Here is a 23,811-nt window from a genome sequence, read left to right on the forward strand (position 1 = left end):
CTGTGTTTTCATTCTTAGTGTTTCTCTTGTGAACAAAGCAATAGTTGATTACTACTTTGTGGAGCTGAATGTAGAGAAGCATTTTGAAGCATTGAGACACTTTTTGTTAATGGAAGATGGGGAGTTTGCTCAGTCACTCAGTGACCTGTTGTTTGAGAAGGTATTTGCTTTGTTGTCTTAACCCCAGCGTTTGGGTTGTCTGTTTTACCTTCATGCCTCTGAATTGATTTGGATGGGAATGAGAGAATGGTGTGAATTGGAATCCTGGCTTGTGAAGTTTTCCTCTTTTGTACTGTGTCGAGAAGTCTGTAGCAAGGAACTCTGTTAATGTTGTAAGGATGGAGAAAAAAGGTCTTGGACAGATAAGCACTCCTGGAAGGGTACTTCACTATTTCCTGTGAAAACTGCTGCACTATTGCTGTCCCCTCCTGTCTGCTGGCAGCAAGGCTGGAAGAGCCTGTTGCCATTTGCTAAAATCCAGTGGAAAGCTACCCACTGTGTTGCAAGCTACCTACTCTTACCTTAAATATCCTCAGCTAGAGAGCAGAGGGGAGGCCATGTGAAGAGAGTGCTGGCCCTCTGATGAGGCAGTATTTTCATGACTTACTGCTGTGTTCATGGGGAAGACAGCAAGGTAGGACAGATAGCCTGGGTTGATATAGATAGTTGCCCATGGAGATAGGCAGCTGTAGGAGAGTTAATGCATTTCTCTGAATCCTGAAAATGCCTTAGACCCAACTAGGAAAAACTCTTGGGGATTTAGACTTGATGGATACCTTTATTTGTAAACCTCTGAGAGTGCTGAGGTGATGAGATAGGCAGATTCAAGTCAGATAAATTCCTTGGGTCCCTGGCTTTCTAAAGACTCTATTCCCTGCAGGAGGAACTGAACCACAGCAGACATATGAAAATAAATCAGTGTAGGTATGAGATTACCCTTCAGGCTGTGAACAGAAAAGAATTCAGAAGTTGCTTTTTATGCTATTCATGAGTCCCTATGGCAGAAGTAAAAACTTCCAATCAAGGCAGGGTAGTCACCACTTTATCATTGTGCTTTAATTCACCCATGTTCAAGAGCCAAGACTTTTTATTAATATGGTGTAATTAGTGGTTTGTTTGTTTGTTTTTTTTTTTATCCCTAGCTTGGATCAGGACAAACACCTGGTGAATTGCTGAATCCACTGGTTCTTAATTCTATCCTAAATAAAGCACTACAGTACAGTCTTCATGGTGACACCCAGCTTGCTTCCAATCTTTCTTTTGCCCTCAAGTATCTCCCAGAAATGTTCACGCCCAATGCACCGGATGCTCTGAGTTGTTTAGAGCTCAGGTACAAGGTAAGAGGTCATGGAGCAAGGTAGAATACTGCAGTTATGCCATGGTTCTTATGCACAATGGTAAAGTGAATATGTTAATAAGAATGCAGTATCTAAGAATGGAGTAAAATAATGTGTAAAAACTGCAGGATTTACTTAGCCTGACCATTGCATTGCATTATTAAAATACATAATAATTGTTGAAATACTTGTATTTTAAATAATGTTATAATTTCTAACAAAAATGTAGTATGATTAGCACTGTTGTTTCTTGTAGGTTGACTGGCCTCTGAACATTGTCATTACTGAGAGCTGCATGAATAAATACAACAAGATTTTCTCCTTTTTGCTTCAGCTGAAGCACATGGTGTGGACTCTCAAGGATGTTTGGTTTCACTTAAAGCGCACTGGTAAGTGTGACTAGTGAAAGAGAGCATCCTGTTCAAAATGCAAAGGAAGATTTTTAAAGAAAACTGTGGGTTTTGAATTTTGACATGACTGTATACAAGCAATTGTCTAGCAGAGGTGCTGAAGGCATTTTAAACAGGATTAGACTCTACTAATAAAAATCTTAATTCCTTAAAAAATTCTGATTTTAGATGGTCTCTGTGGCTGATTCTGCTTTTATTTTCAGCTTTAGTGAGTCGTGCATCAAATTCTGTCCAGTTTCGACAGCTCCAGCTGTATAAACATGAGATGCAGCATTTTGTGAAAGTAATTCAAGGTTACATTGCTAATCAGATCCTTCATGTTACATGGTGTGAATTTGGAAACAAACTGTCTTCTGTGGGCAACCTAGAAGAAATTCACAGAACGCATGCTGAATACCTCAACAAAGCTATCTTCAGGCAAGCTACCATACTTAGTTTTACTTCAAATGCATGTTAAGGGAGTGGCCAGTCCTAGCCTAATGTATTTGTGCAAAACTGATTTTTACCTGACACATTAACTAGTCTTTACATATGAAAGTGTTCTTATGTAAGAAACAAACTTCATGGCATCTCACAAGCTCTGTACTTTGATACTTTTTCTCAGCTATCCTTTTCATTTCCCTGGACTCCTTGAGTTACCTCCTGCTCCTGGTCACTATGCCTCTGCAAGCTTCCAGGTGCTCAGGACAGCTCTAAACTAAGGGCACACACACCACAGTTCTTTTTCTTTCACTCCATCCTTTGTAAATTACTGCTGTTTCATTCATCATTAGTGTGCACAGTAAGCCTTACTGAAGGATATGAGATGTATCTCCTGTACAATGTGTGTGCTTTTAATACACATGTGCAGTGACCAGGGCTGGACTTGGAAAGGACAAAAAGATTTGTCTAGCTTTATGAGCAGTGCAAGAGACAACCATCTTTTAGGAATCACAGCCTTTTAGCCCCTTAGTTACTGTATGTGAGGCAGAGGGGTGGTGTGACTAAAAGGAAAGGAACTAGAGTTTATTTGGTTACTTCTTGAAAAGTGTACACTGAAATGATGAAGTGGTGAGATGGAGGGAGATAACATGGAACCGAAATTATAAGCAAGAAAAGAAATTTCTCCTTTCCTGTCTCTCTTTTCAAGTTTTAATCAGAAAAGACTTGCCTAGAGTGCTCTTTGGATAGCAGGTGATAGGATGAGAGAATATTAAAGTTTAAGGAAACTCAGAGCATGTTGTTGTTAAATGTCATCTCTTTTGCACAGGCAGATGTCATTCTAGAAATCAGATTCCCTAGGGCAGATACAAGTTTCTGGGAAGTGCAAGTAAACTGTGTTAGATTTAGGCACCTTCTTTAAAATTTGTTGGCTGCAGTCTTGGGGATTTTTTTAAGCAATTATCTTTAACCTAAAGGGTTATCACTCCTTTGTATTTATAGTCTTACAGCCACTAAATTACATCAACTAATTTCTGGTTTTGTTCTGTCAGGGGTCTGTTGACAGAGAAGGCAGCCCCTGTGATGAACATCATACACAGCATCTTCAGCCTCATCTTGAAGTTCCGCAGCCAGCTCATCTCTCAGTCGTGGAGCTTCGATGCAGGGAAGCAAATGGCTGTTCATCCCAACTTTGGTCTGATGCAGCAGTCCTACAATACCTTCAAGTATTACTCTCATTTCTTATTCAAAGGTAAGAAATTGCATAAATTCTAGATACAAGAAAAGGTCAGCTGGCTACTGGAATATTTTGGTAGTATAATGTATAATTAGGAAGATTTGTATGCTTAGGGAGTGTTGGAAATATAGTTCCCAAATGCAAACTGCATTGTTGTGGTTTGCCAAGATCTGCATGTACATCAATTAAGATGTACACACATGAAATCTACCAGATATTTCAAAACTGACTGTAAGTTTTTGCTGATTTACAAAATAAGTATTTGGTATTTACCTGTACTTTTGTGCATACATTTTTTCTTTTCTCTGGAAGTGAGTTCTGAAACTTTTTATTGGCAGCAATGAGAGATAGTTAGATACCACTCAGAAGTAATTTTAGATATATATGCAACAGTTGAATTTTGCCACTAGTATGAGATTTGGAAGTTCTGATTCCCATGTTGAACTAAAGCTCAGAGTGCCTTCCAGCACATGCTCCAGGCAAGTTTTTCAACTATTCACCAAGTGTTCTTTCCTTTACCATGGTAAAATTTCATCTCACTGTTACCTTAGGCTATAATGTGCTGAAATGGTTACCTTCCATTTGTCTTTCAGATCTTGCTTGTGTTTTAGTACATTACTTATCCTTCATCTGTTATAAAGGTTGTTTGTGGGATCTGGGTTCCTTTTTTTTAGAAAAACTTGAATTCCTGAAGGAGGTGCATCTGCTTTTCTTAGATCTATTCTTCTAAAATATTTTCTAGTTCAGACTATATTCTTCAGGAAATGAGCTGCCCTTTTTATTCTTTAAGGGTGTCCAAAAATGGTATCAAAGGACCAAAAACAGATATTTCAGGATGAGTTAGAATGGCTGCTTCCAAATTCTACAGGAAGTCAGAACACCTGTGGGAGCCACCTAAGCCCATACTACGAGATCTATGGTTGCTTCATGGACAGAGATTAATAGACCATTCTGTAAGGAAATCTGATGAGTGACCCAGTTTTTTACACCCTCTTTGTTAAGCACTACAAAACAAATATGTGCTTGTTCATCTCCACTTGTACCTTCAGTCACCATGTATTGTAAAATGCTCTCTCTCCACAATGGGTTGATCCAGAATCCATTGAAAGCCAATACAAAGTTGTCTGGACTTCAATGGCTCTGGCTCAGGCCCAAACTTCTAAAATGACACCTCCCCTTCTTCCTTGCATGCTGCTGCTGCTTGCTAATTCCCTTGATATTGGTGCATGGGATGTTTGTGAGCTTAGGGAGCTTCTATTGGCTTTTTTCCTTTGTAATTGAGGATGTTTAGAGCAGTTGGTGTGTTCGTTCATAGAGCGTGAGGGCTTTGTCCTAGCAATTTCTCTTGGGTTTTCTCTTTCACAATGGACTTCACTCAAGAAAACTTCAGCAGAGCTGCTTCTTTCACAGAGGTCTCCTGAGGATGTAAACATGCTTCCTGGTCAGTTGAAATTGTGATAGGAACACACCATCTTTATTGTGAAAGATTCGGTGATTTCTTTGTTTCTATGAAAGCAACATAAATAGGAAATGCTTTGTTAGAATAATGCACTTTCACTTAGAACTGACACATAGTCTTTTTTTTTTGCATTTATTTAAAATATTTTATAATTCCAGAAAGAAACACTGGACTTTTCTTATGTTAAAATATACATTTGTTCTCAGATTACTGCATTATGCTTTTTTTTTTTAAATTAAAAGGCACAGATGCTGTCAAGGATGAATTTACAATATTAATCTTAGTTGAAGCTTACTTTATTTCTTTTATTTTTTTCCAGTGGTAACAAAGCTTGTAAATAGAGGATACCAACCACATTTGGAGGACTTTCTGCTGCGAATTAACTTTAATAACTACTACAAGGATAACTGAACTCTATAGAGTAAGGATCACTGATAACACAGTAAAACAGAAACTATGTGTATATGCTTATGATTTATAGAAGCTTATGCAAATGCCATGCAGGAGGCATTTTTCTTCAGTGAAATAATCTGCTATCTAAAAGCTTGAAGAGTATAACCACCATACACAGAGCATGATGATGCTTAAAATCCACTAAACCTGCCAGTTGTTTCATCTGCTAAGAATTGATATTGTCATTATTGCAGAGATAGCAGAGCTGAGTGCCTGGTCTTAACACAGGAGAGAGTGCAAAACTGTATATCTGTGAATGTGTAAATGTTGTATTTTCAGTGGTGTGAATTTCCTTCAATGTAAATATATGTATGTGAAATAAATTAACAGATACTTTTTAAAACTGCTGAGAAATGGGTATGAGGTACAAATGTTCCCACAGATATTAGTACCTGTTCTTTGATGTGGTTTATTTTTAAACTGATATTAATTCTTAATCTAAATATAACTAATTTCTTTAAGACTTGTAGTCACAGTGGAAGAGAACATGATGTGCCAAGGTGGTCTGATAGGAGATACAATATTTGACTATTCAAGCACTTGGTGATTGTTGGAACACTTGTGCCAAACTTAGTTTCTTTATCCTTAATTTAAACTATGCATCTCTTATTTTGTGGTGATTATTTAAAACACCTAAAATAGAAATTCAGCATCACTAAGGCAAAATAAAGCTGTAATTCCCAATATATTCCAACTACTGCTTTCAACTAAAGGATCATATTTGCATAATATTCCTTTTCCCACTTTGGTTTTTTTCCCTTATATTGTGAGAAGAGACAATTGAACTTTCAATGTCATAATATGAGAATGTTATAGAGGGGCAGTCAGCATTGAAATACTTTGGTTTTGAGATCCTGAAGTGATGGTTGACTAAAATGTGGATAAATTCATGAGGAGCTCATTGTCTGATGAGGGGACAGTGATTTAAAGCTACAGGCCTGACTAGCAGTGTTACCAGGACTATGGACTATTGAATAAGATAATTTTATGATGTACAGATAGTTTTATAATATTTTTTCTGAATGAGAAATAAGTATTAGAGACAGAATATACCAGCTGTGAAGCTGACCTGAATGTTTCTGCTCTGATTCCAAAGTCAGTGTCAAAACATGGTAGTGCATAGTTGCAACATACACCTTCTGTGCTGTTTCTTTATCTGTGCTGTATTTAATTAACTCTCTGCCTTTTGTTCTGCAGAAAAGGGGATTGTAAGAGCGAGTGGCTTGCAGATTGAGCTGTTTTGTTGCCGAGGGAGGCAGAGACTTGTTTGTTTACCTGACTTGTTCTTCAGGAATTTACAGGACTGGGTGTGTATGTGCAGGGCATGGCTTTTGGTGCAGACTGATGTCCTGAAGCCACTGGATTCCCTCCCAGTGTCTTTGGGAGCAGTATCTGATGTTTGGGACCTTATTGCTTGGCCCTACACTGTTACTGCAGAAAGACCCATTGAACACTGCCTGAGTGCCGTGGTTTGCCTGGGGCAGACCTTTAACATAAACACAAGCAGTAGCACACAACAAAGATGGTCATGAACATATTTAAGCACTCTAAATGAGACAGTCCTGGGCAAAGCTGAGAAAGATGTTGTTTCTTTAAGGAAAGCAGTTCAGACTAGCGTGAAATGGAGGATGGAAAAGGTCTGGTCGCTGTCCGGAGCCGGACGCGCGGCCGCGCTGCCCCCGCTCCGAGCCCGTCCCGCAGCCGAGCCGGCGCCGCGGGTGCAGTTGAGGGCAGCGCCCTCGAGGTGGCGCCGTCTGGCCGAGGCTGAGCGGGGCTCCCGGGCGGGCGAAAGGCGGGATGGGGATGGAGGCTCCGCACCCTGGGGGAGACCGCGTTAAACAGACCCGGCCCGCGCCGGTGATCCCCTCTGTGTCCCTGTCCTCGCTCCTGCTCCCCCGCTGCCACCGCCTCAGCCTTCACCGGCTTCCTCTGCTCAGAAATCCCGCGGCCGCGTCTGCCGGCACCGCGCCCCGGGCGGAGCGGCTGTGCCGGGGAGGGCGGTGCCGAGCGCGGGCGGGCGGGCCCGGAGCCGCAGCCGCGACCGGCTGGGGATTCACGTGGAGCCGCTCCGTGCCGTGCCGTGCCGAGCCGAGCCGTGCCGTGCCGTGCCCTGTCCTGCCGCGGAGCGTCGCCTCCTTCAGCACCAAGAACAGCTACAAGTGTGGCTACGCGCCCGCCCCGCTGAGCCGAGCCGAGCCGTGCCGTGCCGTGCTAATATCAGGTGACTCACTGCCTGGAAAGGAGCTATTTCTCCCCATTTCCTTATTTTTCTTTTACACAGGGAGCCTAGAGGAACATTTTAAATACAGGAGTTTGCATCTTAGATGGTTGTCTCCTGAAGACCTGTGTGTTTTGCCCAAGAAAAGTCACCTCTGAGAACCCAAAAATGTATTCACATGACTCTTACAGAACAGTTCCAAGAGGAATTTGCGAGGGCATGCTCACACACTTACTCTGATGGATCTGGGCACACCAAGTAACACCATAATGTACCCATCATCACCCAACATCAACCTTGTGAACTTACATATCCACTCAGAGAATAACTTCAGGCCAAGTGCTGGGCTGGGTATCTCTCTGCTGCCTGTGTGGACACTGCCTGGGAGCCGTGGTTTTAGGGGAATTCTCAAAAATTCCCCTAAAAATTTAAAGCCACATCAAAAATGCTCTCCCTGCTCCCTGCTGCCACATCAAAAATGCTCTCCCCTGCTCCCTCCCTTGCAACATTTAAACTTACAATCACATTTAAAAAATGTGGTTTTTTTGCTTTGAGTGAGCCTTCATTCATGATTTTGATGATTCATAGAACTGCAATTCTATCACTTCTGCAACAAGTGAAAAGAAATCCCTTGAAGTCTAGACAATGGAATACCAGTTTGTTTTCTGGCTATATAGGCAGCGTTAAACACAGAATCAAAGTTTACCTTATATCAAGCCTTGGGTATGGTTTTTTACTCTAGGGAGTACAGAGAGATTTTGCACACTTAGCTTAGAAAACCTGACTTCTCCCCCTGATTTTCTGCTCCCCTGTTAATTAGGCATCTGCTGCAAGAATTGCACAAACAAAAATGGTGCAATCTGTACTCATGTCTGTCTGGAGCTTTATCACAGCCCCTCATGTCCTTTGATTTACATGGCATGGTACCTGTGCTGCACACAGGGGGGATGCATCCTTCAGCTGCACAGCTGATGTCAGGGTGAGGGAAAATAGAGGTGTTAGGGGGAAGTGGCAGGACCAAATACAACATCTGTGTACAGGTGAGAGGAACTAAGAACTGCACTGCACACTAAAAAACCTCCCACTGTCAACACAGGAAACATGAAGCCAAATGACAAGATGTAATCATGTAACCAAGGTAGTGGCAGCATTATTTAGAATTCAGACTGTGTGATCATACACTGGATGTGACACCACTGTGAATCCTCTTGTTGGGTTCACATCTGCAATCAGTATTGTTAACAGTAAAACTTTCAGAAAATGGGCATTAACAAAAAATACTAAAATTGCAATTTTAATTTATTTTAATAAAAGAATCAAATCTGCAGCACTTATTTGGAAAAAAAAAAACCAACAACAAACCCAACCCAGAAACAAACAAACAAAAAAACCCAAACCCACACAACATTCCAAAATAAGAGCTGACATTAAAACATTCTGCAACTGTAGATTTACAAGCTCATGAGGCAGAGTTATGGTAAGATCTTACCAAGTTATGAAAGGAGTCCCACTATCACATGAGACTACCCCGAGACTCATCTCCAATATGTTCTCATTTCAGTTTTGTAATCTGGGTACCACTTGATTTTATGTGAGGGGACTTCAGGATATATGGTATAGCCACAGGCTAAGTCTAATCAAGTATTTCCACAAAAAGCTTTTGATAGGAAGAATCACCACGTCATTTTGAGCACAACTCCATGGCTTTTATATAAACAGAATATTTGGCCAGTAATAAATACTATTTTCAGAACCTATTGCAAATACAAGCAGTAAAAATCAAGAAGCAAATTATGATTTAAGTATTTAGATTCCCAAATGCTGTAAGCTGCACTCCCTTCTCTCTGAAGAGCTGAGCTAAGTGATAACATTCCAATCTGGGCAGAATTTGGCCTCATTGTGCTGCTGCTCTACCTCCTGCTCCCAGACTGCTCCAGGAACAAGAACAGAAGAAACTCACTATCATCAGAGATCAAACTACGACCCACCTGCAGCAATGAGAGTGCTGGAAGAGCACAAGCATTCCACTTGCCTCTGGACCATGATGCTCCTTCAAACACAAAGCACTGATGTTACTCATGCCCTGGGGAACTGAGCAGTTGGATGTCAGTGCAGCTGAACATGTGAAAACCTTCTGAGTTTCTACTGCTGGTGAACATTTGTTAGACATACAACTTTACTGAGTGGCACACCAAGGGGCTGCATTAATCATTCCAACCCTGGAAATTGATTGCAAGACCTCTTGCACTTGATTGACATGTAAGCAAAGAACATTTAGCAGCAAATTCCACTGCATTTGCAGTTCTCACTGTAAGATTCATTTTCCCTTTTAAAGACAAGATAATTGCTTGTAAATTATTCCAAAGTATCTCCTTCTGTGATTTTGGCAATATAGGTGCACAATAATTTGGTAGTTAATCCAAATTCTTGTATGTCCAAACACACAGTTATATTATTCTCCTTCTCTGTACCACTATTAATAGAGACCTACTCAACCCCCCCAAATTATTATTAGAATGCTGTTAAAAAGACTTGATACTTTAAGCATGGTTAAGAATCATTACTTTTTACACCATTTTGGTAAAGAAAAAGTTTTAGACTCCTCTAAAACTCTGTTCCCCTCTGTGTCCCAAAAGAAAAGATATAAACTGAGAAACAGAATCAGCACAGTTATGTTGATCAGTTTGGAGCAACTTCTCCCCCCTCTGTTACTCCCTTGTGGACCAGGCACACTGTAAGAGAGCACAGGTTCTGCAAGGGGATGTCTCAAGTGTATTGCAAATTGCCAGCTCACTTTCCCTCCCTGATGCAATCCTGTTTACCCAGCACTGATTTTCTCTTAAAAGTTTCTATTAAATAGTTTGCTTTCAGTAACCCAAATTTAAAGGAAGGACAATCCTCAATGAAGGATTCAAATTCCCACAAAAATGGATTATTTTCAGCAGGTCTCTTTCAACTACACCATTCTTCAATGGGCTAGGTAATATATCTAGTTTGTCCCTTTAAGGATTCCAAAATCCCACAGAAAGTGCTGTGCTTGTCAGAGTTCATCACAAATCAGTTCCTCCAGCTCCAAGACAGAATAAGTGCTTACATTCAAAGCATGCCCTATGTCCTGTGACAGTGAGAAGGACAAACTGACTATTAGTGCAGATGGATAAGCAACAGTCCAGCTGTTCTCCCTGTCTGCTGACAGCTCATACTGAGGAAGACTTAAAAAAACCACAATTCTACCCAAGCTGGTAACAAGTTTGCATGGGGGTAGCAGAAGAATTTCCATGAGGACACGTAAATCACAGTGTGAGAGAGTGGTCTCTTTGGAAAGAAGCCTTTGCATTAAACCAAACCTTTCAGGTGTCTGAACTAGTAACAGTCCTTCAAAAAGAAACTCACAAGGCTAAGTAACAACTGTCTACAGAACAATGATAATTTGACAATAATGGAAACCAACCTTCCCCTGAAAACTCAACTGAAGCATTTTAAGTAACTTGTGAGCAAGTCAACTCCTCTTCTCCTCCCACATCCTCCATCATCTTTTACCCAAGCTCAAACAGCACATACCTAAATGGCCAACTTAGAGCTTGAAGATTTTCAAGGACCATGGAAACAAACTAAATGGTGCAAGAGTAGAGAAGGAATGGAAGAGCCCCACTGACCTGTATGATGAGCAGGTACCTCACTTCTCAAACAGGCAGACTCTGTTAGGAGCACAGAAATAAATACACAACAAACCTGGATTTGAGTGCTGGGGTAGTTTAAGGCTCAAGCTAATTTGGCTTATGGATCCTGCCCAAGGCAATTGGGTTACAAACTGCACTCCTGAGTTTAGTAGATATTTATGGGTGATGTGAAACTAAATAAATTTCACCACCAAGTTTTCAAGTGCAGATGTATGTAATCTCCCTTAATTTTGCTCTTAAAAAAATTAAATTGCTCCCCCCAGATTCGAGCCTGCGCACATTTTCAGAAAATAGATAATTATTAAATACCAATCTGAAGGTTCACAAGAAACGAACTACTTAATTAAATGAAATATAGCTTCAAACAAGCAACACTGAATCTGTTCCTCCATTAAAGAGGACTAAAAGTTTCTGCATAGAGAAAGCAGTAAATAAATACCAGAAGTACTATTAGTTAAGACATCAGACAAAAACAGATCAGATTCCTGACTTGCTGTTTTTGTCTTCACATAATAACAACTCCATTTGGATGACTGAAGTTCAGCCTGCCTCAAGATAAAATACTGCTTTTTACTTGCACTGTAGTGAGGATAAAGGAAAGACTTTGGGTCTTTAAACATTTAGATTACTGATGTGTATGGGCTGTTGATTGTCACTGGTTTGTTCCCATGATCCACAACTGACTCAAATTAAGCACAGCTGAAGACTGCTGCAGATGCATCCAAATGTAGAGTTGTTTCAATAACTTAACAGCACTTTGATGTCTGCCTTGCTGAATTCTTCACTGCTGAAGGAGGATCAGAGTCTTCAGTTCGCAGCAAAAAACAAAGCAAGGCAGTTATGAAGATCACGTAACGCAGAGCTCTGAAGCCCACAGTGGAGGTTTGCTGCAATAGGATTGTTTGCTTCTGCTCTCCTGAGAACAAGCAGCTGCTGCAGCAGCTGCTCCCTCCTCTTCTGCATCCTCCTTTACCTCCTGGAAACCTTCTGCTTCTTGGAATGGATGTTCTAAAAGTTTCAGTACATTTCTTACCTAGAGCAAAAACACAGCATGGTTGTTAAGAATTTAGGAAGTGAAGCAAAATGATATGGAGAAGAACCTCATGCCAAATAATGAGCAAGTGTATTGTATTTAATACATGAACTCCAGACAAGCCAAATATTAAACAGATGAACAATATATATAAGATGCAAACTGTAAAATTCTACCTGGCTGAGTCTGTAGGTTTTATGGGACTCAGGCTCAAATAACTTGAAATACAAATATTAAATACAAATTCTTATATAATTTCTCAAAGAAAAATAATTTTCCCATATTCTGCATGTAATGTTCCACATGCTGAATTCCACATGCTGAAGGTGAAAGTTGTAAATTTTAAAAGATAACATTTTCCAGAAAGAACAAGTATAAATTAATCCTCAACTGCCTTCCAAGCCACTCTCAGGACAGTAAAAGCAGTGTACATGCCTTGTCCTGAGGTCAGCCTACAAGAGCTGCTGAAGTTCAGATTCAGAGTTTAGATTGCATTATTTGTACTGCAGTCCCTAAAATTACAGTTACAGTAAAAAAAAAAAAAAGAGATCTCCTGAACAGTGTATTCCCAATCCCCTTACTGCCCAAGATTCCAGACTAAATTTTGCCTGGTATAATGTCAGTCACTGACAGCACCACTACACATCCACACAAGCCTAGAGAGAGTGAGCAATAATAGCATACCTCTGAGAAATCTCCATTTTCAGCTGCCTCTATGGCATTTTGGGCAATATAATTCCTCAAGATATATTTTGGATTGTTTGAATTCATGACCTTGACACGCTCAGTGTTCCAGGCATCAGCATTACCAACACTTTCTATTTCTTTCTGCAAACGGACTCTGAAATTAAGCAGGTGACAACAATTGGTTTTTAGCAAGAACCACACGTAGAAGTTGACACATTTTCTTGTTTTGAGGTATTTCATTTGCAGTTCTTAAAAAATACTACATCATCTATAATCCTCTCAGTTTATAAAATGCAGCATGACAACAGAATAGAAAACACCACTTTGTTTAAAAGCAGTACTAGGGACAGTCAGCAGGTCCTGACATGGTTTGAGGAAGTGACACAGCACAGCTTTTCTGTTCTCCAAAGTCAGATCAAGACACAGGATATGGTCTGTTCTGCATTGCTGTGCAATGACTGACACATTCAGGTCTTGTCTTTCAAGGATTTCTATATTGTTTATTGGTTAAAGCATTTGCTGTTCTGCTAAAAGCACAAGGATGCAATACAGCAGAGGCAGTTTGAGGTACTTTCTCTCAGTAATATTTGCTAAAACTCTCAGCCCTGCTGGAGAACGAGATAACAGGCAGCCAGGTGAGGAAAGGTTTGCCCTAATCCACAGAGTACAAACAATTAAAGCTCTATTCAGAGGTTTTATTTACAAAAAAATAAAAATCTCCTGCTAACACTTAGGTTTTTAGGCTTTAGAACAGTCTGGACATTTGTTTTTCCTGGCCATGGAACAGATTAAATGGAAGGATGTTTTTCCTCTTTGATTAAGAATACTTGCTTTTTCTATTAACACAAAGACTTTTATTTTGGAAAAAAAATTTGAAGGATAGAATGCTTAGAGGTCAGTCAGTTGTAGTTACTGAGCACTTAAAAGAAGTTCACAACTGGAATTAGTCTACGTCAGAATCAACATCAACATTGTTGAAGCACTTTTCATACTAGAGTTGATGCTAGGTGATTTCTACATCCTCACACTACTTCAAAATTTAGTAAACAAAGTAAAAAGATGGCCTTGAACTTTCACAGCAACAAAGACACTGATCATAGCAGTAGATAATATTCTCCAGTTGCATGCCCTTCTCACCTTCCTAATCTGTATTTGAGACTGGGTGTCTTTTGTGAGACATGCACATTGATCTCAAAATGCAGAAATATAATATCAATACTGAGATATTAATACTGAGAAACTTTACCTGTATTTCTCCAGCCATTCCTTCCAGTGTCTTTTATTTCTGCTAAGTAAATCATCTGCTGTTAACTGCTGCAGTTTGGAGAACTGTTCAATGCGTTCCAGCTCTTTATTTATATTAGCTTTGGTTCCAATTAATGCTAACAGCTGAGGATTAGACTGAGCCAACATCAGCATCATTGACAGCTGTCTGGGAACAAAAAGAACAAAGTTAGATACTAAAGTTGAGATGCTTGTCAAGAACCATCTCTTTGCAATCAAAGTAGATACAAAAACATTCACAACAAACTGGGATTTCACTAGAGAGGTTAAATTACAGAAATTTGTAATTAACAAAACAACTTTTATTATAAATGATCCTAATTTCACTGTTTCTTTTATTTCTTTAACACCTACCATTTTTGCCAGTACTAATAAAAACCTAAATGATATGGGGAAAAATACTTCATTTAAGTCACATGAGACCAACACTGATTTTTTTAGTTAGCCAGTCTAAATCACAGACTGAGAACTGCTTTCTGGTACTAAATTCCAAATAATATCCAGACTACTCTGCTGCAGGTTTGACTAGGATTGCATCTTTTAATATTTCACTGTGTTAGCTGGTGCTGTACAATAGCTCCACCTTAGTTTGCACTACTATGCTAGCTTTTATTTTTCCTGAATTAATAACTGCAGCATAGCATAAAGTAAAATAAAAACCCAAAGAGTTGCAGCATATCAAAATAAAAGTGTTTTTATTTCCTATGTGAATGCAGTTTTAAGAAAAGGACAAAAGAAACATTTCTCCTGGCTTCAAAACAGACAACTCATAATGTCAAGTTATATTGTCCTACTTTTAGTCAGCAGAGACAAGCCAGGTGCTTTGATTTCTGAGTTTATATAAAGTACTATCCAGAACTGATGTACACATCTGATATGCGTAGATCTGTGATATCCAAGGGCTGGGATTAAAAAAGAAATCAGTCATGCACTCACTTTAATATAGTACTATTCCCCTCCAAAATGTCACATCCCTTCATGATGACTTAAAGCTACTTTTCATGTTTCTCCAGTCCTGAATGCAGTGTTTAAAAAATACTGTCCCATCTCTACCACACAAGCAGCTTATCTCTGTATTGTGCTATCAACACACAGCAAAAGCTGAAAAATTTGGTGGGTTCATCCTTCATGGAGCACTTACTTAAAGAAGGCTGGGGGGAGGGAGAGACGTATACCCAAAATATCTTTAATTTTTTCCCCATCTCCAAAAAGTGAAAAATTGCTACAGTCACTGCAGCAGTTGAACATGAGTTAATATTTTTCCATGCTCAGAGTAGCTGGACTGCAGAACAAACAAGACATGGACTACACCACCTAAAGGTTATCCTTAGGCCAGAACTTTGGCAGTTGTAAGTGATTTTTTGCTGACAGTACCCTAGCAGGACACAGCAGCATTGTAGCTCAAACCCATTTCTTCTGTAAAATACTCCCATACCACTTCATTATTTGGCAATCTCATTGCCTCAAGTCACCAGAGACAGGGAAGGAAATGAAAAAAAAAAAGACTAAGCAAAAGCTCAGACAACTTTAACTCAAGAGCCAACTGCTGAAAGTCAGTGCTGTGTATCATGGTGCATCTTCTTAACAGTGACATTTCCAATCTCAAAATCAGTGAAATATTATATACCATGTTCATTATGGTTATAATTAAACTAAAAGCAAAAACCAAAAGCATTTAAGCAAAGGAATACCTTGGATCCATCTGTGGTTTAAAAACAACTTTCAGCTCTTCCACAGAAGCACACTGACTTGTAAGCTCTTCTAAGAAATCTTCAAATTTTGAAGGATCAATGTCTGCTGAGAATGAACTCAGCAAGTAAAAAATATTTGTGAAGTCTCCAGCTGAAAAAATTCATTATATGAGTAATGCAACTAATAAAGCAGCAGGAAAGCAGTTCCCATACCTCCTTCCTACCTCCTCCCACAGCAGTACAGGTCACCATTCTAAAGAGGCAAATAAACTGTTCTCTCAGTAAGGGTGCAAATGTGAGACACGGGCCCTGAATAAGGCAACAACTACTCCACAATAAGGTAATTACTTTCAGCCTTTTGTTCTTCTCCCGCATAACAATGTAGTTGCACAAGGCTACTCTCTTTTAAGGTCAAGATATAAATTGTACTTTGATTTGATAACAGATTCTGATAGGCTATTAAATAAGCACCTTCTGTGCTGGTCACCAACCTGTGAGATGCATGGTTTCAAGCAGTTCAGACACCAGCTTACTATCTTCTTCTAATTCCAGCTGGATTAGGCCTAGTTTTTTTCTCATCTTCTGCAAATAGTGTTTCTCAAATTCTGCATCATATTCCTCTTCCAGGATGAGTTGGCTTATTTCCAAGGGCAGCTCTGGAACTAAAGCTTCAGCAAGTTTCCCCAGGTTCCACTTGCAAATCTCTGGCTGTTTGTTATAAGCATAGCGCCCTGTGTTATCAGAACCATTGCACACGTGCTCAGGGTCATACCTACAAGAGAAGAAATTGTCAGCATTCTTCTACTCACCTGGACACCAATGAGAAGTAGTACTTTTATGATTCTTTTCTGATTTTAGTCTGCTCTAGCAACTAAAAAATTTGAAAGGAAACACTCCTTGATTCTTTTCCCAAAGCCACAGGCTACAAGAACAGTCTAGCAGCTAGAGATGCTGTGAACACAGTTTCAAGTACATTGACAAGAAGAATTACAGGAGAACTAGAACTACCTTAATCTCCTTTGCCGTGAAGATAATTCAAAAATCTACTTTAGAATTAAAATCTTAAAGCAACCATGAACGCAAGGATTGTCCTGCATAGTAAGAACAACATACCCACATTCCCAACAATGATGCCCCACTGACCTGTCCATAAAGCCAAAAGGGCCATAGTCAATGGTTAGTCCAACAATACTCATGTTATCTGTATTCAGCACGCCATGGCAAAACCCCACACACTGCCACTCCGCAACCAGCCTCGCTGTGCGCTTGGTTACCTGAAAGGAAGGACCTGGTGTTCATTTGGCACCACAACAATTTATTTCCAACACATTCATGTACTTCCTAGTCTGAACTGATGTTTCTACAGCTCCAACAGAAGTAGATTCTGGCAGTATGCACACAAACATCTTAAGGACATTTGCCTCTCTCCTCCTGTCAGTAGCTCCCGTTTCCCCTGCCTCCCATTTCCATTTGCATCCACTTCTCTCCTTCCATGCTTGACTTGCCAGTCAATTGAACAGCTTTCAAATGCTCTGGACACTGAAATAAAGTAAACTGTTTGACATCAGACTTGCATACTAGTGTGGTCATTGTACTAATATATTCTTTTACCTAATATTAATTTTAAAGAGTAACTACAGGCAGGAAATCACGTAAGCAATGTAGTCTTTTGGTTTACCTCTTATGTAGGGGTGATTTACAGGGAGGTTAAAGGGCTGACACAAAAAAACTATTCAGTGCAAACAGGTTTTAGCACTGATAAGCATTTCTCTCCATGTTCTGAGAGTGGAAATAAGGCTACAAGATTAAATGAAAGTATTGCAAGAACCATGATTTTATTTAAACATAATTCTTCACCAAATGTATATTTCATCAGTAATTTTCCACTGCTGAACTGAGAACTATTTGTATGGAATTGACTAAAATTACTGCATGTGCCTCATCCTTCAAATAAACAGTGTAATATTTTAAAGCAGTCCTAGTTATTTAAATACATTAACCCACCTGTCAACTACAACACTAAAAATCTAAAAGTCAGGAAGCTAACATGGTTTTTAAATAAAACTAGTTGCAAATACTTTACTAAATTGCTGTAAGTAAAAATTTTGCCTAGCCATTCACTAAAACTTTTAAATCAAATTGTTTTCATAGATAAAATAATTCTTCTTCCCAAACAGTTAACAATGCACAGAAATTCAAAAGAATTATTTGCTCCATGCTGCAGTGTATTTCATTAAGGTTCAAAAAACAATCTACTAATTGTTTAATTAGATGTTTCTATGCCTTTGCGTTCAAATCCAGAATTTTTCTACCTTTTTTTAAAAAAACACATGCAGTCAAGTAAATAAGAAAAATTAAGACAAATCTTGCCCTGACAGGCAGTGAAAACCACAAATGATGCATGAAATACAACCTTTTGGTCTACACCTTGAGATCCCACACTTGTATTTTTTCCAATATTCTCATGGTAGGTACTTTACACATTTTTCCTGAATGCTGATTCATGGGGCAGCTGGAAGCCAGCAGCCAGCTGCATGTGTCCCAAACTGATTACCTAGGCCATGACCCAGTAAGAGAGGCACACCCTGCACAATGGCTCTGTGCCAGGAAAATGTCAAATTTAAAAAATCCTGGCCACCAGGGTTGGGATGAAAGCACTCCAGTGGTGAGGCAGTCCTTGTATGGATGCACTGCACTCCACCAGGGTTCTGGTGAAAAGAAATCCCCGTGATGAGAATGCCCAAAAGCAACTAAAGCTTGGGTGCCACTCAAAGATGGGTATACTGAGAATGAAGAGACAGCTCTGTATCCTCTTTGACCTTTATTACTTTTGATCAACATTTTTCTACAGCTAGCCAAACCAGAAGGCAAGCATGGTGTGTATATATAAATCAGACTGTCAGCTGAAGGACATGCTCATTTAAATTTAGAAAACAGCTACAAATTATTTGAGAAGTACAGATAATTATGTCTGCTTTCTAGGCAGTGCTATGAAATGCAATCATATGCAATGCAATGTACTTTTTTCTCCATTTCCTCCACAGTGCAGAAAGAATGACAAAACAAAATAGAGTTGAAGTGACAGCAGTTTCCTGCAAATGGATGAGTTTGTTCAATTAAAAAAGGACTGGGGTGATTTTCAGGTGGAGGAAAGTCTGGAAAGTCTCCACTAAGGATGAGAGAGAAAACTTGAGGAGACAATGACAGCACAGACATGGAGTGTGGACAGGCAGTGGCACGAGGAGCACAACAAACAAAAAATGGATCTGGGGAAACAAGCAAAGGATGCTAGGAATACAGGTGGGGGGAAGAAGGAAACCAGTAGTGACTGGGCCAGGAAAAGCAGCCAAAAGCAGGAAGAGGCAGGACTGGGCACACACACACACATCCAACGATCCCCAAGTCCCATGACTTTTGTGCCATCAGGAAGCAAACATGCCACCACTACAGAGTTGGACACAGCAGAGTGAGTGACAAGCCACAGTTGTTCTCCTCAACCCAAATTGTCCACACACAAAGGACTTGTCCAGAAGAGTTAAATTCTTTGGAATATAGTGGTGAATCAAGCCACAGCTTGCTTTGCAGAATTAATGCAAGTATGCACAGGTTATGGTAAAGAAAAAAAGGGCATGAAACCAAACTGTAGAATGTCAGCTATCACGTCTGGCTTTTGACCTCCTATCAGTCTGTTATGAAAGTGCATCATGCTGCAGCCATTCCCTCACTCCATACCAGATAATTTCAGATTTCAAAGCACCACAACAGCTTTCAGACAGGCTAGTCAAGTATTAGGCATTGGTATTTTTTAATTACACTGTTTGCTGGCTAGTTATAAAAGTGCTCAACTGCCTTTAAACATTTCAGTTCTAAAGTCTGAAGTTAAACTGATTTGCAGACAACATTCCTGTTCATAAGTTGGAAAATGAGACTCAGCATCTCAGTATTTTACAAAATGATGCCTTGCAAGTGATGTCTCAGCACCATCAACTCATCATCTGACAGTCAGAGCCAGAATTCCCTCTCCCAGTCTAAGACAGTCCCAGAAAGTGGAGACAAGCCTTTGGAAGCTCCCCCAAAGCAGGGAAACCATGATTTACCATTAGGAAGGTTACACTGTTTTCAGTGGTTAGATCAATATCAACACAGCTTTCATCAATAAGTGAGTCTACTAAGAGTGCTTTCTTCAAAGAAGAGTCCAGACATTTGAGTGATACAAAGTTTTAACTGACTCCAGTCATCTGTGCCTGCAGATGGACTTCCTAAAGACAACTGATATGGATTTATGAAGAGAATCTTGATCTTCCTTACCTCTTTGAAGAAAGCAGCATTCCTCTGAACAGTGTTGTCTGAATAAGCCTCCTGGATTTCTGGGTAGAAAGTGCTGATCACATAATCAAGCATCTGTATTCGAATGTCATTTCGGTTCACGCTGGGACCCTTGCGTCCTGTGTATTCATCAGGGGGCTTAAAAATTTCAAAAGAGCCAAACCTGTTTCAAAATAAAAACACAACTGAGAATTATCTGATACTATTAACATAATTTGATATTGCATGTAATAAAAACATCTACTGTTGTTGCAGTAACAGCACATCATCTCCTAACATCAATTCTTAGGTGACTGAGAGAAAAGACCTGCGAGATTGCTGCACTGAACGTGGTGAGGCTCAGTGACTTGGTGAAAGAAAGCTCTTACATCCTCATGTACCTAAACTCACCAACCCTGCCAGTACTGAACACCAGCTCATTAAAGTTTCTTATAACTTCTCCCACTGAAAAATTTTTATCCTGCAGGTATGTAGAAGTTGTACTTATTTTAAATACTAGACTGTACATCAAGCACACCAGTTATATTTTCCAGATACATAAGCACACAGGAATGCACACAAATATACACATACATATGAAAGGGCATATTCCTCATACCTCACCTTCCTCTAATTTTCTGTAACCTTAGAGGAAGCAATGCAACTTCCTGAAATGCCTAATAGTTTCTGCTGGAGCAGGAACTTCATACACTTCTCAGGCAGGGAAAGACACCCAAACTTTCATAGAACTACATAAGAACTGGAATGAAGGATCGAGGTATAATCCACCACTACTACTACTATTAAAAAATAAAAAATCATGTATTCTGTACAGGAATAAACATGAAAAATCTCTTCTCCTAAGTCTGCAGAACTTACTTCTTCTTTCTACCAGGCCAGCATCCCTAGTATTTATCTGTCTCTGTGCAAAGACAGCAGCCCATCCCATCTGCTGAGCAAGAAAAGCAGCTTCCTACAGCCCAGCAAAAGAAGTTCCAAGCCTCCAGAAGAAGAAACACAAACAGTGCTGTTAGGGAAATACACTTTAGAAGACTACTTAGTTTTAAAGGAAAAAAATAACAAAACAAAGCTGATCAACAAAATAGGCTTCTACCTTATAAATGTAGAGGCTATTCTCAGAACGACTGTACACCTTTCATTTTTTGGATTCCCATCATAAAAGATGTCCCGAAGGACTCTGGAGTCGGACGTGACGCAGGTGCCAGCCCGAGTTGTCGGTATTCCCAGGTGGAACATGGCCTCGCTGCACAGGAACTCCCGGATGCTCGACCGCAGCACCTTCCGCCCATCCGCCTGCCTGCACCAAGGAGACACGCACGGGTTTAGCCTCTACAGGCAGGAACTCCTCTCTCCTCTGCAGCAGCTGAGAAATAAAAGCCTAGGAGTAACACACTCTGTCCACGGTGCCACAAAAAAGCAGTGGCAGATGTGAAAAGCTGAACCTCCAAACTTCTGTTAAAGTTCAATTAGATGGACACAACAACTTGCAGTGAAGAGCACACACAACAGAATAAACCTTCCAGGTACACATAACCCTTCTAATCATTAACTATGTTTGTTTTATTGATGCAACAGTCTTTCAATTTTTTTTTTTAATTTAGACATTTTAAATTTTAATTTTTTAAAAATTAGCTATTTTATTGTATATCTACTCAATGGTTTCCTCTTCATTAAATGAAGTATTATGAACAATATTATTTTGAATCTTTCTGGGTAAGCAATCTAGAAATGGGGTCCTAAATATGAGCATGCACAACAGCTGCACTAAAAAAAAAAAAGAGACAGACAACAAACTAGCTTATTTAATAGATACTAAGCAAATGGAATAGACACAGATGGTTCTCAGCCCACACTCCCAGCACTTCCAAAGCCACAGGCAAGCAGGAGAGCTGCCCAGGACAGACCTACAAAGTTGCCACCACATCTGGCATTTTCACTGAGATTTCCTTAACACTCACAGACCTGAAGAAGGCCTTCAGAGGACCACACACGTGAAACTAAGGTGTTCCAGAGACTGTACGGCTGGAACAGAAAATACTGGAAATGCAAGTGGGAAAAATTACCTGAATTATTTAAAGTATTTGAAGGCTAATGTGACCAACGCAGATACCCATCCCTTGCAGGGATTTGGTCAGTATGCCATTCCCTCCCACAGCTGGGAAGAGGGACCAGCGGGACCAAAACGCCTAAATTCAAATACCATCTGTGTGGGCAGCAATTACACACTGCTCTCCCCACTGTCATCATGGTCTGCATCCTCCCAGAGGGGGAAACCCGCAAAGGAGGATAACCAGGGACAGAAGTAATGTGCCAAATGAACGATGCAGTGAGATGCAGTTCCACTCTTGCTTTCCACTGGAAAATTTTGCCACCTCCTGATCTGGCATTTAAGCATTACCTTCGCTGCTGCCAAAGTTAAACAAAAAACAAGTAACCACGAGGGCTTAAGAGATGACCTTTGCCTGAGGGAATGATCCTCAGCACGGCTCCAGCCCCTCGCTAACGCGATCTGCGGGCCGCCAAGCCCGTTACCGTCCTTCCCGCACAGCGCCGGGCCCCGCCCCGCCGGCTGCTCCAGCCCCGTCCCGCCCGGGCCTTACCGGGAAAAGGGAGTGATGCCGGCGCCCTTGAGCTGGATCTCCCAGCGCTCGCCCCGCGGGCCCAGCACCTCGCCCAGGTACATGGCGGCGCCGTCGCCCAGCTGCCCCGCGAAGCTGCCGAACTGGTGCCCGCAGTAGCAGTGCGCCGCAGGCTCCGCGCCCGCCGGCACTCGGTTCCCGCTGAAGAACAGCGCGGCCTCGGCCTCGGCCGCCGCCGGGTCGGCCGCGGGCGCCTCCAGCCCCAGCAGCGCCAGCGCCGGCAGCGACATGGCCACGAGCCGCGGGTTCTGCAGCGGGCTGGGCCGCACCCGAGCGAAGCAGGCGCCGGGCACGGCCCGCGGGCCGCTCTCCTCCGAATTGTCCACGGGCAGCGAGCGCAGAGCCAAGTTATCGAAGCGCAGCGCGCCCAGCCAGCCTCCGCCGCCCTCGGGCCGCTGCATGGCCGGGCCCGACGCCGCCCGCAGCAGCCGCGGGCCGAAGCGGCGGGCGCTGCGCAGCACCGAGGCCATGCGGCCGGGCCGGGGGCGGCGCCGCGGCCAGTCCCGCCCATGGGCACGGCCCGGCCGTGGGCACAGCCGAGAGCCCTTGGGCCCGGCGGGTGAAATTGCTCCCCGAGCGGAGCAGCGCAGCCAGCAGGTCGCGGCGGTGCTGGACTCACAAGAAGAAAAAGATAAACGAATGTATGCCACAAGTCAGAACTTATTCAGAATGCTCCTGTTTTGTGTTATTTCAATTAATAGCCACCTCAGTGGTGGGTAAAGACCAGACCCCTTCAAGCTGCGCGCACTTACTTTCTCTGAAGGGTCCAGTGGACGCCTCCACTCAAAGCCGGACACAGCAGGTAAACCATCTGCAGACAGTAGATGGCAGTAAATTATTACTATTAGTTGTACTTTCCAACTAACTCAATCGTGAGTCCCAGCTCTAAAGAATTGGGCTGTAACCATAGCAGAGAGACAACATGGTGACGGCAGCA

At 41.3% G+C, this 23,811-nt stretch overlaps 2 protein-coding genes and 1 long non-coding RNA gene across 3 annotated transcripts in view; 1 reads left to right on the forward strand and 2 right to left on the reverse strand.

Moving 5' to 3' along the window:
• Positions 1–6,047, forward strand: part of TUBGCP6 (tubulin gamma complex component 6) — a 40,172-nt gene extending 34,125 nt beyond the window's left edge. Inside the window, exons 40-45 of the mRNA XM_077179036.1 lie at positions 19–160; positions 1,143–1,337; positions 1,594–1,726; positions 1,951–2,164; positions 3,220–3,419; positions 5,183–6,047. Coding sequence (XP_077035151.1) covers positions 19–160; positions 1,143–1,337; positions 1,594–1,726; positions 1,951–2,164; positions 3,220–3,419; positions 5,183–5,274 — 976 coding nt within the window. The 3' untranslated portion in view covers positions 5,275–6,047. The remainder of the gene's footprint in view (positions 1–18; positions 161–1,142; positions 1,338–1,593; positions 1,727–1,950; positions 2,165–3,219; positions 3,420–5,182) is intronic.
• Positions 6,048–8,815: 2,768 nt separating this feature from the next.
• SELENOO (selenoprotein O) lies at positions 8,816–23,370 on the reverse strand. The gene is made up of 9 exons (XM_054632462.2): positions 22,836–23,370; positions 21,329–21,532; positions 20,218–20,398; positions 17,053–17,183; positions 16,401–16,681; positions 15,910–16,060; positions 14,181–14,366; positions 12,932–13,088; positions 8,816–12,247 (listed from the first exon to the last, which is right to left on the reverse strand). The coding sequence occupies exons 1-9, from the start codon at positions 23,342–23,344 to the stop codon at positions 12,053–12,055; spliced, it is 1,995 nt and encodes a 664-aa protein (XP_054488437.2). The 5' UTR covers positions 23,345–23,370; the 3' UTR covers positions 8,816–12,052.
• LOC143694161 (uncharacterized) lies at positions 18,714–20,198 on the reverse strand. Its single transcript, XR_013182458.1, has 2 exons — positions 19,859–20,198; positions 18,714–19,813 (listed from the first exon to the last, which is right to left on the reverse strand). It is a non-coding gene; the product is annotated as an uncharacterized LOC143694161 (long non-coding RNA).
• Positions 23,371–23,811: the final 441 nt, after the last annotated feature.

This window comes from Agelaius phoeniceus, chromosome 5, assembly GCF_051311805.1.
Source record: "Agelaius phoeniceus isolate bAgePho1 chromosome 5, bAgePho1.hap1, whole genome shotgun sequence".
Classification (NCBI taxonomy): Eukaryota; Metazoa; Chordata; class Aves; order Passeriformes; family Icteridae; genus Agelaius; species Agelaius phoeniceus.